The 22,705-nt window shown below is 38.8% G+C and overlaps 1 protein-coding gene across 1 annotated transcript in view; it reads right to left on the reverse strand.

Moving 5' to 3' along the window:
- LOC149078748 (uncharacterized) overlaps positions 1 to 22,705 on the reverse strand; it is a 211,092-nt gene that overhangs the window by 72,223 nt on the left and 116,164 nt on the right. The window contains exon 2 of the mRNA XM_089240848.1: positions 17,495 to 17,872. Coding sequence (XP_089096974.1) covers positions 17,495 to 17,853 — 359 coding nt within the window. The 5' untranslated portion in view covers positions 17,854 to 17,872. The remainder of the gene's footprint in view (positions 1 to 17,494; positions 17,873 to 22,705) is intronic.

Consider the following 22,705-nt stretch of genomic DNA (forward strand, 5'->3'; position numbering starts at 1 on the left):
TATCACAGGATTCACGGAAGATAAATCATTATTAAATAATGAAGAGTGACACGTTAACACTATTATTCACGGTAGCATCCGGCATTGGCCCCTCACTATTCCGACTGCCAAAGGAATGAGACGAAATTAATCAGAATTATCTCGTCCATGGAATGAAGGCAAGAGGCAATCAAAAAAGAAATGTAATAGAAAAAAAAACGCGTCGCGGATAAAGAGTAGCTAGACGATGTATTCTGCGAGATATTTAGGCTGCTATCAACTGAATTATTCGGGAGACATTTTTTTTTTTTTTTGTTTGAATTGTTTCGTCAATGTTTACCGAACACATGATCAATCTCCGAGTTACCACTTCAATCCCCTCGCCCTTTAGCTCAAGATATAATAAGAAAGCCAGACAGTATTTACGCAAGAAGTTTTGTTACTTGAAGATCTCTTATATAGAATACTGCTGTGTTTCACTGTTATTTTTTCTCTTGTTTCTATCTACAGTGGTGATCGATCTTCATTGGTTAAGGACCAAGAGATACTCATAATGACAATTACGACGTTATATCTAGTGTTATTAGCCTGGCAAATGATTCCGATGGTGGAAAAGCTTTGTAAAATGAATTACGTGCATTTGATGAATGTTGTCCTAAATTTTCATTGGAATACAGTAGACTCCGGACGATACGGCATAATGTGGTGGAAGTGTAGGTCGGATAACAAAAAGGTGGATAGGCGATAGCTCTATAAATGCTCACTTCTTACCCCATTAAGAACACCCTTTTTAATGGGGTAACACCACAGCCCGTTCTTATTCATACTTCCTAACCTCTTAGTATAGGCCAGTACTTTATAGATGCTTGTTACCAATAGTATGTATAAGCAGGACTTTCTTGGAGGGGAAGGGGTTCAGTTTTTCTTTATTGTTTGCCTAGTGTTTCGTTTTTTACTGCAAAAATACGCCATAATCTCGGCTCTAACCCCCTTACCTTGGCGTACGCTTATGGTATTGAACGTTTTAAAAAGCTATTACAAAAAAGGAAATCAAAAAATAAAAATATTGTACACGTATTTAGATAAATTTGAGAATGTCTAACTTAATTGCAGGGAATATAAAATCAATCATGTAAGCTGTACAGTGTGAATACGCAAACTTTTAAAATGAACAAAATATTATTGTTGACATAATTTTACAAAAATTATTCAAATTTATTTTATTGTTCGTTGATACATGATTGCTCAAATTGATAATACTTGGAACGCCTTGGCCTAGAAATTATTCGTCATTTTACACTGAGAATGATTATTATTATTTTACTAGGATAGATTGCCGCGAGCCGCATCGTTGAGAGTCCGTCCATTGTATCTTGATTAGATTTCTTCTTATTCCTCTTGCATGGACAAACAGGGCACGTGCCCAGGGCCCATAAATTTTCAGATGGCCCAATCTTGGCTTTCTCTCTTTCTATAGAATACTGCCAGAAGTAAAATCGTAAATACACTTATTTGTAATCACACGTCGCCAAATTTGTGTAAGTGAGAATAAGGGGATGGCAGTTCACAGTTGAGATTTATATCGGCAATTTGAGCCAAAAGATAATTTTATCTACATGTATATATGTTCCGTTATTTCCAATGTACTTAAGTAAGAAAAAGGGCTTTCTATAATATTATAGTTGTTTCTGTTCCGCTGTGTGGATGATCCATAAACTTGAATTTGACCAAATGAGAAATTACAGTCACACATATCTTGTTGAGTTTCAAATACTTCTTAGTAAAATTTCTGTCGGCGTATCATATAGAAAGTCACAGGTTTTAATAATTTAATTGCATTTTGATCAAGTGTCATTAAAAATTAAATTTTATATTATTTCCCAATCATTCATTCACGGAAATGCCACAACCACGGCTGAATTTTGTTATCGCTACAGATAATTTCTTACTTCTAGGGTGGGGGGGCAGGTGAATATATAAAGACATTCCCATTTTTATTCTTATATGGTTACTGACATCATAAGCAGGAAAAAAATTTAATCGCGAATAAAACTGAACCACAGAAAACCAACTTCGAGGCGCGAATGCGAGACGATCTTCTCCGTTGAAAAGTCTCGCCACAGAAAGCGAAAGGCCTATAACGATTGTTCAATCATTAAACTTCACTCATAGTTAGAAAAATTGACGGCAGCAGATGGCAGTACTACTCACAATAAGCATTACATATAAACAGACATCACGGTAGATTCACAACACATAGATGCACAACTCCCAGCATGACCCATGTCTTCTTGGACAACCTGCTAAAATCTCTTCATCGAGACACAGCAGTGAGTCGCGATCTAGTTTGTAGTAGTAGAAGTCACCAAGTGGAAATTTATTTCATCGCATTGGAGAATGGCACGCATTTTAGTAACTGACTGACTAGTTTTAAATTAAAATTTGATCGTATATTCCAATTATGAATTCATAGAAACGTCATATTCACAGCTGAATTTTGCTACTTCGACTGATAATTGTTTTCTTACTTCACTTCAGTTTTATAATCAACCTTGAAATTTATATTCCTTTTAGTAACTCTTCGTATAAAAACACCCTATAACACTGACCTAATAACACGTCTCCCACACTAAACATTCATTTCAGAAATGAGCATATATTCTTCGAACGTAAATCAAACCAACAACACTACAAAAAAAAAGAAACGACAAAAATATGCAATATAATTTATACGTGAAAGAAAATAACATTCCAATCTAAAACATAGAATTGGTTCCACGTGGATATATAAAGACATCACTTCTCTCTGTCTCCCACTCTCAATTTTTATTTCTAATATAGTTACTGACATCATAAACAGGAAAAAAAAATGTAATAGAGAATAAAACGGTAGGTAAAAAGGAAAAAAAATATATATATATAGAAAATTTCTATTCTTTCTCATATATACGACATTTTTATTTCCTATTTTTCATTACAACGAAAAAGATATGGGAACATTTTTATGTATCCTATTTCTTTTACCTTCCTTTTTGGAACAAACCCTTCCCTTTTTTCCTCGACTTGCTTTATTTTTTGTGATATAATGTCTTCCTCGGGAACAACCAATCCAATAAAAAAATATATATATACTATATCCAGAATGGTGTGTGCTGGTGGGTGGCGTACAGAAAATGCTGAGTGAAGTGAAAGGAGAGAGAGGGGAAAAAAAAAGTGATGGAAGGTATAAGGCCTCCGAGAAAAGGGCTTTTCCTCTCTAACACCTCTGGGTTCTCTTGCTCGCAAATAGATGTTGCTATAATAAACCCAGACATAAAACGAATGTCGGAATATAGCTGTAGAAAAGAACAGCATAAGAAAAATAATATTACAAAAGGAAAGACCATATATAATCTGTAGTCGAAAAGAGAAGTTAGGACACAGACAGACACACGTACAAAATAAGTAGTATTTGGAAGTGGAGAAGCGACTGAAACATAAAAAAAAAATATCTATAGGACATAAGAAAAGTAGTTATAGGAGTCAAAGGCATTCCGAAAATCATAACGGGTGATGGATATGACGTATTACGCTCAAGTATCTTCCAGTGCTCTGCAAGAAAACTCTCTCTATATATAGATAATTTTATCTGTCGGCTTGGTTATGTCGGACGTGTTATTTCTGACGGATGTTTCCCGATGTTCCCCCCTTTCCAGCAGAAGATCCTCTTTTTTGTCTTTTCATACTTTTCTGACATTATTATAAGTGAGATCGAGAAATATTGTCTGTGAGATCAGGTTAGGTTGGAAAATATATCCTCGACATGGAACGAGAAGATGTGAATGTCACATACTAGTATTGGAAAAAAAAAATGGGAGAGGGGGAGAAGTGATAACAGACTTATCCGATGATACGACAAAATGGCAGAAATTTTGAATGGCTCAAATTTATGTGAGCGATGTCTTTCAGTTCGAAGTATCTTCTGTAATAAGATTTTTTTTTCGATATATATATATGGGTGCCGATCAGATGAAATTCGTTCGAGTGGATTTATTAAGACGGATGAAATGGTGTATTTGATGTGAAGCAATTTACAATTTTGAGTTTCTTAACCTGAACTCCACAAACCTGTTGTTCCTTGTAGAGATTTCATAGATGTCCGCTAGGTTTGATGAGAAAACAACTCAGTGTTTTTACATTGTTATAAGATAATTTAATTTAATCAGTTGAAACAGTCATAAAACATTTTGGGGGGTAAGCTAGCTTCTGAGCCCCGAAAAATTATAATTTTTGCATAATTGTCGGTACAAATAATAACGAGAAGAAAAAAAAGATAGAAAAAGAAATTCACATATAGGCCTATACATGTGAATACACAGAAATAAATGGCAACAGGTATGGAGTTGATGCATTTGAAAAAAAAATCGGCATTTAGCAACGTATGCAAGATGAAAGAAACTGTATACAATATCAAATACATTATTTATAGGATTTTTTTTTGAGTTAACGACTATGATTTTAAATTTATAAAAAGAAAAAGACGTGGATATTTTTCAGTTATTAACTGAGGAAGTGATTAGCAATTGATCGATTAACCGAACCAAGAAACTCATCTCCCAGAAGAATCTGTCTCTTCAAAAAGTTGAGTGTCATGGTGATATTTTTCTAACAAACGTGAGTTGTTTCCTTGCAAATCGCTTTATTTAAATTTGCAAAGCAACGAGATGGACTTCCTCGTCTATATTGATGAATCCACTCCCACAAGTGTATCAGATCAACTCTGATGTTCAAATTTGTTTTAATCAAGGATTCGCCCATGCCCATCAAACTTCAACGATGCTTTTGGTGGTTTCGTGGTATCTGATGATGGTATTCGATGCATTGAGAGGCTGTGGTGTCGAAATAGAAAAATAAGCTATCCAAATGCAGGACAGCTGCTATCGCTTGATAACAGCGACAATAAAAGACATCATTGAGGTTTAATCCAGATCCGTGACGGAGACATTGATTTAATGCTTTGGTGCCTAAAATCCATTATCAAAGCCAAAGATGGCAACAGTGCAATGTCTTTTTCTTAAAAGACAGCACGTGTTTTCTCATGCTGCCGAATCTAATAGTCAGGTATTTCTGCGTTTGTAAAAGTGTTATCGTTTTGTAACCGTAATGTTGTACTTTGTCGATTTGTATAGTTTTCATGTAATAAACAGTTTTTAGTCAGATGTTATAATTTTTCAAAACAAACAAGGAAAAGCAATTTGACAATTTTGGAGGCATTAATTACCCGTTATGGAATTTTTTAGCACTGATATTCTCAAGAAGAATCCTTTATACCTTTATTCTGTAGTATAGTTTCCAAATATTTTTCCTCAATCCATAGCCCCTTCCTGGTAATCACATAGGATCCTATACAGTATCCGTAACTATTGTCACCTCTTAATATGTTCCATTGGTCCCAGGAAGTGATATTGCCTACTTTGGGGGGGGGGGGAACTGTCTTCGAGGATGGAACTGCAAGAGTTACATATTTGGAAATTTGGGTATTTCATATAATCTGCTCTCTGCCAAAAAAATTTTTTTGTAATTTTTTGGTCATTTGTCTTTATTTTTTTGAATATTGACATGTTCACATTGAATAATTTCTTGATGACATATAATTACACATCAACACTTATTGATGTATAATTATATGTCATAAATAAAAATTTTCCGGGATGTTCAAAAACAGGCCCACATTAACCAGCATGTCGTAAAACTCGAGGGATGCCGTCTTCTTAAATGTTGGGGTCTAATGCGTTCCAAGCATGCCGGGAAAAGCAAAGTTTAATTTGGATCACAGTATGTATTCAACCAATTCAACGGATATTTTGAAAATGAAGGTATTTAAGAAGTTTCCAGAATCTCTGACGCGAATTTCCCGACACGCCGTAAAATACTGGTATTCCCGTATAATGGACTCCCTCACTGTTTCCCGATATGCCGGCTAATGAGGGGTAATACGGTAATTTGAATCACAATGGTTTATCTTTTACAACTGTGAAAAAAAAGATAAATTTTAATAACTTAATGCATATTTATTGATAAGTGTAATTTTTTTGCATATGCAGAAGTTTTTAAAAATCTATTTCAATTTAAATTCTCGCAACTATATTTTCCATATGCAAAAAAAGGAACCCCCTTAAATCATTAAAAAACAACACTGAACTTCTTACTAGTATTCATAGGCGGAGATAGACTTGAAAGTCTGGGGGTACGGTCATTATTGCTGGGGGGGGGGCACGATGATGATGATGTCAATTCATATATACATTAGATCAGTCGACTGCACCATTGACGCTGGGGGGTGGGGGCCATGGCCCCCCAGCCATGTATCTCCGGCCATGCTAGTATTTAAAACTAAAATTTTTATATTATTATTTTGAAATCTCGGCGGGCCGGATAAAACTGCATCTGGCCCGCGGGCCGTACTGTGCCCATCACTATTCTAATATTTTGAAACAAACATGTATATTCAACCAAACTCCTGACGGACGCACCAACGCGGAAGTCCTTAAATCATTTTTCAACAGGGCACTAAAACAAATCTACATCATTTTAAGGGCTGAGGATTCTAAAAAAAAAGAAGAGTGTTCAAGAGTGTGACCACAATACGCTATCGAATGCCAGTCACTTAAATAGCTACGCGTATTAACCCTTTCATTCCTGAACGAAAATCACGGGGCAATCTTCCGGCTATTATCGTGCTGGAAAAGACAGAGAAGAAGACAAGGCTTCCTCTATATCCCTATAATCAATGCCTATAAAAACGGTCGAGTGTTTCCCAACCGCTGTCGCTACACGTAATTGATGCCTGTCACTATACACATGCTTCCTTTTCTTCTTATATATATATCCCATCTCTCTCTCTCTGTTTCCATTAACTTCTCTTACAGAAGATGCTCCGCTAAAGCAAATCGTTCCAAGTTGGCAGACGGAATGAATTTCGAAAATATTAAAGATGATGCACAGGGTGTCAAATAAATTGGTAAATATTAGTTTAAAAATTCATAAAAATAATTGAAAGAGCGGTTTGTGGGGGAAAAAATTCTCAAGACGGGGGACTTTTTCGAATAGGAAAAACAACAACATTGAGTTCAAATTCTTGTTGATAGCGGGTGCTGCATGAAAAGCAAATCGCTGGAAATATGCAAATAAGAAACCTATAAAATGCAAAATGCAGGGTGTACCATTAAAACAGCTCACACAGTTCTGAATTTCAATGTTATTGGGGCGCTTACATAAGGTTTTCATTGTGTTGTTCACTTTGCAAGTATTGTTCACAAGCAGTATTGTGGTGATGTTTCACCTCAGCCACGATTCGCCAGCTGAAGCTTTACGAACGTTTCAGAGACAGAAGGTATTGAAAAGAAGTTCAGGTCCAATAACGCCTGCCGGTCTAGTTGATCATTTGATCATTTTTGACACACCACGGTCATTTTCTGCACACGAGGGCTAATTAGACAGGGACCTACAGTTTATCGCCGATTCCGAACGGCAGGCTTGTTTTTTATACTCATCGAGAGGTTGGTGCGCTAACCCCTGGATGGGGGACTCCCTGCGGTAGCAATTTTTTTTTTGCTGCGGTCAAGTCGCCGTTTTTTTTTGTACCCCTCTGTCGCAGGAAAGTTTTCTGAGAAGGACGAACCAGGTATCGAACTCGTGACACGTCTAAACATCCTTTGGTACTTTAGGCGAGTATCTCATCGACCGGGCTACTGCGCCCACCCGGTCTAGTTTACAGCGCCCTCTTGACACAAAAATTCGAACGAGTTGTTTGTTTCTGTACCAAGACGATTTCACTTCGTGCGAATTTTCACCAAACCACAATGAAATTTACAAATTCCTACACTTTTTGCGACTTTTAAACTATTCTGTTTAAAGAATTTCCTGCATACTATAAGCAATAAATATGATTTCACGTGAAAAAAAGCACCCGAATTTCTTTTTGACGCCCCGATATTAGGGGCGTGTGATTGGTCCTGAGCCTTTCTTCAATTTCTTCTGTATCCGAAACATTCGTAAAGCTTCAGGCGGCAATTCTTGGCTGAGGTAAAAATCAACATCAGCATTCGTACTTCATCTGACAATGTCAGCATTGCAATGAAAAGCTTGTGCAAGCCGCAGAAACAGGAAAATTTAGAAATCAGCTCTTAACTACACCCTGCATGACCCTGCTTTGCCTCTATTCAGTGATTTCATGTGTGCAGTGTCATCTATCGACAAAAACATGAAACTTTTTTTTTTTAAATATCCCTTTTTCAGAATATTTATTGCAAACCACATTTGAATATACCCATTGCTTTAATTTTTTAAAAACTTGAAGCAAATTACGAAATTTATAACGTCTAATTTAATATTTACTTAATTTTTTCTATTATTCTTTTAAAATATGATAGAAAGTGTTTCTTTTCACTCAAATAACATAATTTCTCAACAGACCACGACATCAGTCTTAGTGGGTTTCAAGATTTAGAGTAACAACTATGGAGGAGGTTAGAGAAAGCCTCTGGTCTGGATGAAATCTCCAATCTTGCTCTCAAAAATCTGCCCTTATGACTCTCACCAACATTTTTAATTGCTTGTTAAAAACTTGTCACTTCCCGAAAATATGGAAACTTTCAGTAATCAAACCTATCTTCAAATCTGGCTCTAACCCTCTCATAGCCAAAAATCGACCGATCAGCCTTCTGAGCAATATATCTAAGCTGTTTGAACGTATTCTTCTAATACGATTCAATAACTATCTCGAATCTTCTAATTTTCTTCGTCCTGAGCAGCATGGATTCAGAAGGAACCACTCCTGTGTCACACAGCTGCATCGAGTCGTAGAATTCGCAATACAAGCCTTCAACCGCAAGAAATTCACCTGCGCAATGTGCTTGGACATTAGCAAGGCGTTTGACAAAACGAATCACGTAACTCTGTTGGCCAAGCTTGTTGAATACGGTTTTCCTGACCACTACGTGTTGTTCTTCAACAGCTATCTTAAAGACAGGCATTTTCTGGTAAAAAATGAATGCTTGTTCTTCTGTTCGTCCAATAAGAGCCTCGGTTCCCCAAGGATCAGTTCTTAGGCCTCAGCTCTTCTCCATCTACATCGATGACTTCCCTGCCCCCCAAATGGGCATACTGGGACTCTTTGCGGATGATGCAATTATTATCACCAACAACAGAAAATCTGATAAATGCAGAGAAAATCTTTAGGAGACTCTGGAGGAGGTTGAAGACCGGTGTGAGGATAATGCTGTCGAGCTCAATCATGCCAAGTGTCAGTTCATCTGGCTAACAAGAAGAACCAAATTCACTAGAGCACCAATCTACCTGGGCAGAGAAGCCATAAGACCTGTGAAGGGAGTTAAATATATGTTCTAAACCAATCATTATCCTTCGTTCCTCAAATAAATCACGTAAGAACAAAGGCTACCCAAACCATGGGAATGATATCACGCATTACATTTCCAAGTGCAAGACTAACTCTTAAAAACGAAGTCATATTGTTTAAATCAATCATTAGACCTATCATGACCTATGCCGCTCCAGTGTGGGCTCATGTTTCAAAAACCAACAGAATAAAATAATGAGAACCCTTGTGCGTGCCCCAAAGGACATCAGAGGGGCTGACATTAGAAAAGACCTGAAAATTCCAACCATCCTCAGCTACATCCAACAAATCTCAGAGGATGACTTTGAAAGGATGAGGAACTCAGAATACGAGCGTCTGAGAGAGCTGGTCGATTACAACCCACGTCAAAGGCTAAAATTTCTCAGGCCTCAAATCGTGTTGCACGTGCCGTGGTCGGTTCGTTAGGGTCTGAATTACTGAGCTGTATAATGTTTGTCTATGTATCTAATATTTTTGTACTTTTATCTTGCTATCGAAATTATCGATCTCTATTAACTCTATTGCATAGAGTAACAGTGTGGTTAAATGTACATGACTGATCTTGCACTGCACCAATTTGTATAATTTCGGCTAACACATTTGTTTTTCTATTACTTTTTTTGTATGTCAGATTTATTTTTAATTATTATTTTCTCATTAATGCATTATGTAGCATTTTGGTGAATTGTACATAAATGATTTCATTTTTGTGTCCATTATAATACTTGTATATATTTATCGCATAATATACATTTTTTTTTTACTACTATTGATTTTGCTGATCAACTTTATTGCATATAGTAACATTTTGATGAAGTTTGGCTGATCTTTGTGTATTTTACTATCCTGATGGTAACATTTATCGGACTATAGGTTTGTGTCTTTTTTTTATATTAACTTTCAAGCACTTCACATCTACACGAACACGCACAAACTTGTCTATAACCCCCTTCATAGCTAGCAAGAGCAGTCTGTAAGTCGCCAGGCAGCCCCTTCGGGCTGGGCAGCGACGAGAAAAATTAAATTCTGTCCGTCTGTAAATTTATGAAGGAGAGCTTTTCTTCACTGAAATTCGCATAAGGGCCCTTAGAAAGTGTTCGTACAGTTAAATTTGCAATCTAGTTATAAATCCATTTCATTTGTTGTGCCTAGGTTTCAGTGGCGTCTGAACGATCGCGGTGGAGGGATACGGCCTTTTTCTGGGGCACTGATGACCCATGATTTTATACATAGTATTTCTGGGATGAAGTCTCTCTCTCTCGGCATTCTCTTTCTCTCTCTCTCTCTCTCTCTCAAAAAGGTATAACGTTGTTACAGAATGAACAGGAATGCTGAAAATTATCTGAACAAAAATATACGCATACTAAGTAAAAATTAGTGAATTTTCATAATTGATGAGAATCCGGAAATTTATGAAATACACGAGGGTTAATGAAATTCCAGGGTAAACGAAAAGTATTTGAATAATTTATGGGAAAATTATTTCAAAATGAATAAAACACAATCGCAGAATTTATACTTTATAATTTCCAGACTTTACCAGAGTAATATTGTGTACATTTGCAGAATTTATGGAAGAAATAATTTCAGAAAAATCAAAAGCCACAGATAATTTTGGGCCTTCTCCCCACCCCCTGCTCGATTCGGACCTTGCGCATAGGCCCTGTTGTACGCCCCACGTCAAGACAATTTTAATTAACACAGAAAGAGGAATCACATTCCCGTTTTAACGAATAGCGTTATATCGAAAATCTCGTTTTAACGAACACTTTTGTAATCACCCAAATAAGTTTACATTGGAACTAGCTAGGTAACCTGGAATTCCTTTATAACAAAATTTCGTTTTAACGAAGTGATTTCTTCGATCTCTTGGCGTTCGTTATAACGGGATTCAACTGTATTTAACATTAGTAACAACAATTACTAACATATTTAACATTATAAGGGGACGTCGAGTCGGAGGTGCGTCTCTTTTCCGTGAGGTGGCGGAATATCCCCAATCACTTGATATAGGAGGGATGTCCAATTGATACACGAAACTACGGAGCTTAACGAAGAAGACTTTATTTCGAAGCACACTCAAAACAGACAACCGTACAGAATGGAAGCCACATTCCAACTCACGTTCTCTTCTCTTGGAAGATAGATTTTCTCTTCTCAACTTCTTTTAACAACGTATAAACAAACAAAACGCATTAGGTGCTGTAAGGCCACAGAGAGTTAGTAAAAATATCCATACTGGGAAAATAGATTCGTTACAATCTCCCCCTCTGGCTCCGACGACGTCTCGGCGAGGAGCCAGTAACAGCCATCTTTCCTTTGGGAGTAGTTTCCGACGAACAGAACGGGAAGCTCCGGGCAACTGCTGACACTCTTGTCTCAGGTCGAAGTTCAGTCCTCGAGTCACACCGGTTCTGAGGACGTCGACTAGGGTTAGCTGTCATTTTGGGTGGACGGCCTCTTGGTTTCAGAGGGGCCACTGGCGTAGTCTCAGAGCCTCGGAAAGGTGTCAAGGCCGATATATGGTAGGTTCCGATAGGTTCGGTGGGCTTTTCTAGACTTGAAACCACATACGATGTAGGAGATTTCTGCGTCAAAATGAGATAAGGGCCATCTCTCTTCGGCATGAATTTGGAGGTTAACTTTTTCTTAGCATTGCTGACGGAATGCAAAGATACCCATACTTTGTCACCAGGGTCGAGAAACAGTTGACGACGATTCTGATCATAATATTTCTTGCGCTGGTCTTGCTTCATCTCGACCCGATCCCTTACATAGTTTGTAATCGATGCGAAACGCTTCAAGTAAGGAGTGATTTCAGATACGAAGTTGTCACTTCCCACCACCGTCCGCAAATCTTGAACTACGTCGTCCACGGTCCTCATTTCTCGTCCAAATTGTAAAAACGCAGCGGTACAACCAGTAGAGTCACATTTGGCAGTGTTCATGGCAAAGCGAATGACTGGGAGTTTGGAGTCCCAGTTATCGTGTGTATCCCCAACAAGAATTGCTAGTCGAGGCTTCAAATCTCGATTCTTCCTCTCCACCGGGTTAGCTTGAGGAAAGTATACTGGGTTAATGTTGTGGTCTATCTTTAACGTGTAGCACACTTGTTGTAGAACCGAGCTAACGAATTGCGGTCCATTGTCACTTATAATCCGCCGTGGTATCCCATACCGCATGAACACTTCTTCGATCAGGACGGAGGCACACTCACGAGCAGTAGCTCGGTCGAGGGCAAACAATTCAACCCATTTAGTGGCACAATCTTCGACAATGAAGATCCACTGTTTACCGGTTTCGGTCTTGGGTAATGGTCCAAACAAGTCAATAGAGATGATCTCAAAGCGCTGAGAATACACGGGAGTTCGAAGTAGTCCAGCCGGCTTCTGATTCGTTGCTTTGTAACGGGCACATTCAGGACAGTTCTTCACATAGTCAGCGATGTATCTTCGCATGCCAGTCCAGTAGTAGCGCTTTGCAATCCTATGATAAGTTCCTTCTTCCCCATAGTGTCCAGCTGCTGGATCATCATGGTGATACCGAAGTATGGATTCACGCTCGTTGTTCGGTATGACCAATTGGGCCTCTTCTGAGTCGGCATCTGGGGCATATCTGTAAAGCACTCCTTGGTTCAACACGAATCCACGTTCTGTCCAGTTCGCGTAATCTTCAGTTTTCCGGGTAGATTCAAAGCTTTGAATAATTTTCCTCAAATCTTCGTCGCCAAGTTGGGACTCTCGAATAGTTCTAGGAGTTCTTGCTGGTAGGTCAGCCACAAATATATTCAAAACTTCGCGAGAATTCACTTCAGCACAGACTGGGCGTGACAACATATCAGCTATACTATTCACTTTTCCAGGTATATACTGTACTTTCAGGTTGAAAGATTGTAATTCCAGCGCCCACCTTGCAAGTCTTCCCGATGGCGATTTGAGATTGAGAAGCCACTTCAATGGTTGATGGTCGGACGCTACCGTTATTTCCGCTCCTTCAACATAGCCACGAAATTTCTTTAAGGCCCAGACTACAGCAAGAGCCTCCCTCTCCGTCGTAGAATAGTTTTGTTCCGCTGCTGTGAGAAGTCTGCTAGCATACTCAATAGGGTGTTCATCCGGCCCTTGGCTTTGGAGTAACACAGCTCCAAGGGCATAGTTGCTTGCATCAGTGCGAATAATATATGGTATGGTTCCATCAGCCTGTTTCAACACAGGAGGGCTGGTCAGCCTCTTTTTAAGGGTCTCGAAGGCCTGTTGCTGGAGGGTTTCCCAATGCCACTGAACCTTCTTCTTTGTCAGATCACTGAGTGGACGAGAAATTTCGGCAAAATCCCGTATGTATCTACGGAACCAGGAGCATGTCTGAAGGAAGGATTGTAGCTCCTTGATGTTCCTTGGTGGGGGGATTTTTTGAATTGAAGAGACCTTGTCGGGATCTACTTCGATACCCTCAGAAGTAATCCAAAATCCTAGATATTTTACACGAGAGCACGCGAACTGACATTTCTCTCTGTTCGCATGAAGTTTGAAGACAAGGAGCCTTTCAAAAACAGCTTGTAGATCTGCACAGTGTTGCTCAAAGGTATCTGACAAGATTATGATGTCATCAAGATAAGTGAGAGTAAGAATGTCTCCAAGTCCACTTCTGAATCGGTCTATTAGCCTCTGGAAGGTGGCAGGAGCATTTCGCAACCCAAACGGCATTCGTAGATATCGGTAAGTACCAAAAGGACACACAAAAGCCGTTTTGTCTTGGTCAGCGGGATGCATCTTCACCTGGTGATAACCTGATCGGAGGTCAATAGTTGTCATGAAGGATTTAGGTCGAGCCTCATGGAGCAGGTCGTCCATTCGTGGAAGAGGATAAGAGTCAGCAACGGTGATGGCATTGAGTTTCCTGTAGTCGACGCACAAGCGAATTGTACCATTAGGCTTGGGGATGAGTACCACGGGGGACGCATATGGGGATTCGCATTCCTCAATTATCCCTTCAGCCAAGAGCTTGTCGATTTCTTGTTTCAGAATCTCTTTTTTGGTGGGATTCATTCTGTATGGAGGAACAGCTACGGGCATATGGTCACCAGTGTTGATGCGGTGTTCGATGAAAGGGGTCGGTTCTCCCCCTGGTTTGAAACATCTCTGATACTTTTCAAGGAGAGAATCAAGGACTTCCCGTTGCTGATGGGTGAGGTGGGTACCTTCATCTTCACGAAGTCGATATGAGGGTGATTCAGCAGGTAGTGCCAGCAGGAGTGCACTGTTTTCCGATGGGCTCTCGATGAACGGATATCGCGTCTCAGGAGCTTCAGAGAAGTACCACTTTCCTTGCTGAACGTCCAGGACGATCCCGGCATCTCCGAGAAAGTCCATACCGAGAAGGGTTCGGTTTTCTCTGGCGTGTGGAAGCACCATCAACTCGGTGGGAACCATTTTACCTTGGACGTTGATGTCCACAGTCGTTGTTAGGACTTCGGCTCTACGAGCATATCCATCGGCTAGTCTCATAACGATAGTCTTGCGGGAAAAGGGCAAGCCATGTTCTTGTAGGAGATGGTATAGCTTCTCCCCTGCCACTGAATGTGTGGCACCCGTGTCAGCACACACTGCTCCACGCTTATGACAGATCATGACTTCGATAGCATTTCTTTGACGTCTCTCAGTTGAGAAACTGTAAAAAGCCAAGGCGTCGACACTAACTTCTGGGGTGTTCGTAGCAGGATTGCACGTTCGACATCGGGACTTAACGACACCAGGTTCTCCGCATCCGTAACATCTTAGGATATGACTGCTACTGGCATCTTTCGATTCCATATTAGGATGGGATGATAAACTGTATAAGTCCAAAGCGTTGACACTGGGTCCTGGTCTATCCGTTGGAGGATTACACGTTCGGCATCGGGACTTGGTAACACCAGGTTCCCCACAACCATAACATCTTAAGACAGGATGACGTCCTGCATCTTCCGATTCCGGATTCGCACGTTGATTAGAATGAAAGTCTCTTTGTCGCATTGGGGACCTAGGGGGTTCATGTTGCTTTGACTGCAACTTCTTCCTCTCATATTGGATCTCGCTCTTTTTGTTTCGAAGGTTATCATAAGCATCAAGCTTCTCCACGATTTCATCAGGGGTAGTCCACTCACTCCAAACATCCAGAAAATGTTCTTTTACTTCGGGTGGAATCCTCTTCTTCATCTGATCCGAAATCATCAGATCTTTCAGCTCGTCAAAGTTGCTAATGTTCAGTTCGGACAGCCAGCCTTCGAAATAACTTTGGATCTCAAAGTGATAGTCCTTCCAGGTAATTCCAGGTGATTTTCTGTGCGTAGAGAAGAGCTGCCGGAACCTTTCCGCACTCAGCTTGAAACGGCGTAAGAGAACCTCCCGGATGTGGTCGTAATCATGGGCCTTATCTTCAGGTTCTCGAGCAATGAGCTTAGCAACTTCATTCGGCAACACTCCCAGCAGATACGCAACCCAGTTCACCTTCTCCACTTTCAAGAATTTTAGCTGTCTTTCAAACAACTTTAGGAATAGCGACATATCATCTTCACTCGGATTGAAATTCGGGATCAACCTCTTCACGTCGAACTTGGGCTGATCGATGAGAGCGACGGATGGCTCTTCTGCCGGTTGCGAGAGTCGTTGAAACTCAAGCTGCAACCGCATCTTTTCAAGTTCAAACGAACGTTCTCGTTCCTTTTCTTCGGCGATCCTAGATTGTTCCTTTTCTTCGGCGATCCTAGATTGTTCCTTTTCTTCGTCGATTCTAGCTCTTTCCTCAGCTATTCTAGCTCTTTCCTCAGCTATTCTAGCTCGTTCTTCTTCTCCCTCTCTTTCTCCGATAATAGTAGCCAGCAGGGATTTCACGAATTCTTCCTCATAACCGGAGGACTTTGTTATTATGTGCTTGAGATCTACTACACGCGAATCATTCGGAACTTCCTCTCCTAATTCTAGAGCGAGTAGGATCAAATCACGTTTCTTACCTTTGGCCAAGTACGCCATTTCGATTTTAGGAGCTATCAGGAACCTCACAGTTGATTTCGAATGTCCGTTTCGTACTGCCTTGAGTTCGAGCCACGACGTTGGGCGCCAGTTTTATAAGGGGACGTCGAGTCGGAGGTGCGTCTCTTTTCCGTGAGGTGGCGGAATATCCCCAATCACTTGATATAGGAGGGATGTCCAATTGATACACGAAACTACGGAGCTTAACGAAGAAGACTTTATTTCGAAGCACACTCAAAACAGACAACCGTACAGAATGGAAGCCACATTCCAACTCACGTTCTCTTCTCTTGGAAGATAGATTTTCTCTTCTCAACTTCTTTTAACAACGTATAAACAAACAAAACGCATTAGGTGCTGTAAGGCCACAGAGAGTTAGTAAAAATATCCATACTGGGAAAATAGATTCGTTACAACATTGAATAATTTCCATAAAGTATTTAATGTTATACATATAGTTGGAAATTAATGAGAGAAATAATTCCAGAATTAATGAGAGAAATAATTCCAGAATTAATGAGAGAAATAATTCCAGAATTAATGAGAGAAATAATTCCAGAATTAATGAAAACCTAGAATTTATAAAATAAATAAATTGTAAAAAACTAATAAAAGTGTTCAATCATGTGAGCTTTCCTTGTTTGATTCAGAGCCATGATCTCAGTCCAACTGTTAACACGGCATTCATTATTTTTTCACTGATTTCAAAAACTTTACTTTTTTTTTTCAATCAGGTATATTTAATAATATTTTTTAAAGTGAAGTTGAGATCGTCGTCGCGTTGTTAATTTTGGGTCACAGCTGAAACCCCTGTTTTTTCCCATCGTTGTCGGAAATCTCAATGATAAATATAAATCGATTAAATGGGTATTGAACAGAAACGTCCACTCCAAACAATACTTTCAAGTCACCAAATGAAAGCAAAGTGTTCCCGACATTCACTAAAAATAGTCTCAGTGACGAATCGGAATCAATTCTGGTCAATTAATTAGCACTGATTACATTAGTCGTTTCGATTGGAGACATCGGCATCGAGTTGTAAACCTCAGCTCGTCCGTACGGGAGGAGTAGATAAGCAAATAAATAAATGATCGAAAAGAGACGCACTTACTTCCATAGGAGGAACGAAGCGACCAGCACTGCGACCAGGACTATGGAAGAGCACACGGCTATGATGGGCAGAGATGGGAATGCCACCTGAGTGAATTCGGCACCCACGGGCTCGAGGCTGCAGAATTGGATCACGGGTGGAAGCTGTTGGTTGCCGTTGCTGTCGGTATGCGGGCCTGAGTGGGCCGCTTGGCACAGAGGTGAAGAGGGGGACGGAGGGGGCGGTGGGATTACGAACTTCGGTGGGGGCGGCGGCCCGGGACAGTCGCAGAACTCGAACTCGTCCAGCGACGACGCGTCGTTGTTGTTGTTGTCCCAGTACGGACTGAAGTCCTCACCGCCATGCTGTCCGGCTAGCATTGCTGGCTGATGAGGACCGCTGAAACAAAACAGAAAATCTTAAGTATCACGATATTGCATGAAAAAGGTAATAAAATGGAAATAAAACTGATAGATTAATTTTAAGTGCTAAAGCAACTGCGTTTTGATATAGATAGAAATATTTCATTTCGTAATTGCAAAATACACAAAGAACATAATGTAAGGAAAATGAAGTATTAAAAAAATATCAGCTAATGCAGACGCTACACATAAATTGTGAGCTCAGGTTATCTAATAGTATCCAGCAATCGATGTGATGCAACATTTGGGTTAAGTATCACAAAAGTAATTTTGCATTATTATTATTTTTCTTTAATATTATAATTTAACGATGTAAGAAAATAAGAAAAAGACAGAAAAGAAATTTTTCGCAGTATTTTTCATTTTGATTTTACTCATTTTTTGTTGTTTTTCATTTGTTATAAACTTTGTTAAACTATGGCCAGTGCCTCTCTGGGAAAGCATCGAAGCACGCACGAGATACTCGAGACATACATTATACAGGGTGTCCCATAAATTCATAAATAGTCTAAAAATTCAAGCGATTGGTATACTATTCGAATGAGGATTGCAAAAATCGTTTTCTCTCGGAGGGGGATTATTTTTTGTACAGAAACAATCTTGTTAAAATTTTTGTTGATAGACAGCTCATGCGAGAAAGCAAATCACTATGAATATACAAATCAGAGTCCTATAAAATTCAGGATATACGATTAGCAGCTCATTTCTGAATTTTCCTGTACCTGGTGTTTACATAAGGTTTTCATTGTGAAGTTGACAATAATGGATAAAGCCCTATTGGTGATATCGTTTTACCTCAGCCACGAATCATGAGCTAAGGCTTTGCGAATGTTTCGGATGTAGAAGAGATTCGGGTCCTATCACTCTTTACATACTTTCATGCAGTGTCCCCTATTGCCTAAAATGGTAACCATTTTTATGTACTAAAAAAATTCTACTATATAAAAATAACGTTTTTGTAAATTTTGTTCGAATATATTAAATTTTTTTTAATTTTTATAAGTTTTTAAACTATTTACGAATTTACAGAACATCTGTGCTTGATGGGAAAATTATTATATTATATAATTTAAAAGAAATAAATCATGTAATACTGAACTCTTTTTATCAAAAATATAAGAAAAGGCATTTGTGATTCAGCAGTTACATATAATGCCCAAAAGCTTAGCAATATTTACCAATCGTTGGACTTACTTTATGCAACCATAAGAATATTATATCTGATAAGGACATGGTTCTCTCCCACCGTCCAACCTGATTTTACTGGATCCACAGTATTTTTCTAGCCCAACAAGAGCGCCAGAAAATTTAAAGTATTTTGTATAATACCATATTAAAATCATTTTTGCTTAGCGTACTAATGTTTTCGAATCGGCAATAGACACGATGAAGAGGCTATCAGCTGAGCCTACAGTCGGAGAGAGGCCTTCCACTTTTCTCAAAAATTTGATTATAATGCTTCTACCTTGAAAAACCTTCGGTTCCTTCCAGAAGCAAAATGAGAACCAATAATTTTGAGGTGTCCATGCATAGGCACGGACCGAGAGGCAATACATTTTCACGCCGTCGGCAATGCATCACCGGTGACTAAAGATTTCCAAAGGAAAAAATAAACAAATGGTCAAGTTACGAGAAAGTTACTTGTTTTAAGGAGTTACCAAGAAAACTTTTCAAAGAAGAACTACGCACTACTAGCAATGTAGTAACTTTTCGGAAATGCTCCTGCGCTTCACCTCATATGTCAACGGCGGAGGCGAATAGTGTGACAGCAAAGGTTTTTCTTTCGGAAATCAAACAGGCTGCGAGACAGTTGGGGAGGACAGTTATTCCTATTCCTTTTTTTTTTTACTTTCCTCTCCATTCATTTCAAAAACCAGAACCTTTCTCTTTTCCACCTTAAAAAGAATCTCACATATTTTTTTCCCCATGTATTTTTCTATTTAAAAGTCTCGAAAACCCCCTCTGGCCTGTCAAAAACTGCTGACATAAACGTAGAAACAGAAACTATTCACTGGTAGAGATGACGTTAAGGAGGTATAGGGAGTGCAGAAAACCACCGACTGACGTTGAAGATAGTAAAACTGTACCTTAGATATAAAGTTTAGGTTTGATGTATTTTATTTTATTTATTTATTTTTAGTTCGAATAAAGAACTAAATAAAATATAACGCGAGCGGGTTTATATACTGTATACACACTAAGACAAGTACATGGGATTTTCGAATCGGATTCTATAGGTTTTTTCTTCGAGATCTTGAAACATTACTTCCTATTTACGAGGATTTAGTGTATTTTTGGAATAAAAATGTTGAAATATAGTTTAAAGTCTTAATAAAATTATTAGTAGATAAATTTTATATTTTACCGCATTTTTTTCGTCACTGAGCTTATGATTTTAATAACAGATTTTGCATGCTTGCGTTGCCTACACTAATGTTTATTTCTAAAAGCACGAAAATTTCTAAAACATTGTTTATGAATATGTTTTGTATAAAAATATATACAAATTGATTAAGCTGAATTTCAACTAGTAGAGTTAGTAACATATTTTCCATGAATTCTAAATGGTTCCATTCGATAAAACATTATGTGTATAGTGGTTGACGTGTGATGCAAAATATTCGATTAAGCGGGGAAAGTCGTTGAAATTATCATATTACGCTGGAAACTTGAATATTGTATCCATCTATGGGAAAAATTTTGGTGCAGTACGATTTCATCCGTTTAGGCGGAGTATCTCTTTATCCGATTAAGAGGGGCCGACGGCACTTTCTAAAATACTAAAAACGTTTAGAAAATAAATTGATATAATGGGTCTTTTGTTCATGTATTTGTCATGTATTCAAATACCATGCAGAGTTAATTCGATACAGAACGGACGCTATACAATTATCACACATTTTAAGTTTACGTGTATTTGAATAAATTTTCGTTGTAAAACTCGTTCCAATCGTGTTTACAGCCATATATTTTGCGAAATACAATTTAAAAAAAAAAAAGTTAAAATAATTTACGTATTTTAAAAATTCCCGTAAGCTCCGCGATTCTATTGTTAAGCCACGTAGTAGCTTATCTCGCCTTGAGGGAAGCCATGACCAAGCCACATGTCATTCATTCTCTTAAGAGTGAAGAAATAAAAAAAGTAGAAGGTAAAGTCTCGTTTAGCCCTCGAGACAGTCGTCAGTTCCTTAAATTCTCCGGTTGTTTACCCACTCGAAGACAGATAAATAACCGCTTGTCCTCATCAAACAAGTCGGGTCCAGCATTTGAAGTGCCTTATCTAAAGAGCGACCATTAGAGGTTTAAACTTTCTTTCAGGTTGTGGCCTTTTTTACCTTTTTTATTTTTATTTTTTCCACGTCTTCTTCTTAACCTTAAGCGCCGATTACGAAAGGATAAAAGCTGAAAAATAAAATAAAAAATAATAATGCTCTTAAGAGCGGTGATTTTCACTCGATTGTGTAGCTTTGGTCGAGTTCTAGACACCGGTAACATGACCCAACTCTTTACTCCATCAATTTTTTTTTTCTCTCTCTCTCTCTCTCTTATCCCAACCTTGATAAAAGAAGAATGAAAGGCCCAACCTGTACATTCACTTCCTAGCTATTCCACGAACTTCCGCAGTTGACTCTACAAAGTATGTAAACAAGAAAGCGGATTAACGTACAATGAGCTCCAGAGAGATAAGGGGTTTTAATATTGGCAGGTTTATTTATCGACAAAACATTTGATGTATTATCTTATTATTTTGTAATACCTTTTATTTTCCCAGGTGGGAGGTTGAAACAGCGTTTCCATCAATACGGGAATTTAAAATATTTTTATCATGGGGCCTTAACAGAGTAAAAACGCTATATTTTCTCTCAATAGTGGCCAGGAAATTTTATAGAAATACCATGCAATGGAGCTAGGCAGATGGAGGCGAGATCTGCCCCTTCTGGGACCATAAGAACCATATCTTAGTTCACAATTATAAAGTGTTCTCTTATGGTTTGACGTCAGAGCAAATAAACTTCATGACAATTCGCAATGACGAGAACATATGTTATTTGAACGAGTGATATAAAAAGCATTAACAGTTTCGAAACAGAAATAGTGGAGTCAGAGAAAAAAATTGAACGTGCATAGGTCGTACTGTGTCGCAATGTCATCGAGGACCCAGAACATTGATTCTGAAACTTTTTCCACTCGTGAATCGCTTGGTATTATATCGTTTATGGCTCCCCAGAATAGTCTAGAAAAGAATCATTTCAAATCACTGAAATCAATTCGTGCAACTTCCCTGACAGAAGTTGGTGAGATTGTAGGTCTCTTGGAGCCTCGATGCACACTTTGGGAACTTTTGACTTGGAAGCTGGCTGGGTATCTGCATTATTTTACGAAATGGTAACAAGATGGGTAAAAAACTCCACGGAAGAACGGTAAAGAATATTTGAATGCATGCATCACAAGCTATGGATGATTTGTTGAATTACTGGGCGGTGAAAAGTCCTCTACCATCCTCTTCTATTCAAGTCTTTGTGACTTCAAAACTTCCGAAGGATATTGAAAGCCATCATAATATCTACTCTAATACTTTATCTAAGACTGTGGTTCTCAAAGTGTGTGCCGTGGCTATTTGGGGGGGTCACCAACCATTGTGCGAGTCAACTGCTATTATTAATGTGTGGCTGCTCATGAAACAGTAATTTGTATTAGACTATTCTGGGGAGCCACGAATACGTCCTCAACTGCAATAGAGCCGCGGCAGACAAAAGTTTGAGAATCACTGATCTAAGATGAAGGAACCATTTCGTGACATTTGTTTCAG

Source organism: Pholcus phalangioides, unplaced genomic scaffold (assembly GCF_987345545.1).
Source record: "Pholcus phalangioides strain wild (caught in Gottingen) unplaced genomic scaffold, Ppha-v1.0 ptg000013l_1, whole genome shotgun sequence".
In the NCBI taxonomy this organism is placed as follows: domain Eukaryota; kingdom Metazoa; phylum Arthropoda; class Arachnida; order Araneae; family Pholcidae; genus Pholcus; species Pholcus phalangioides.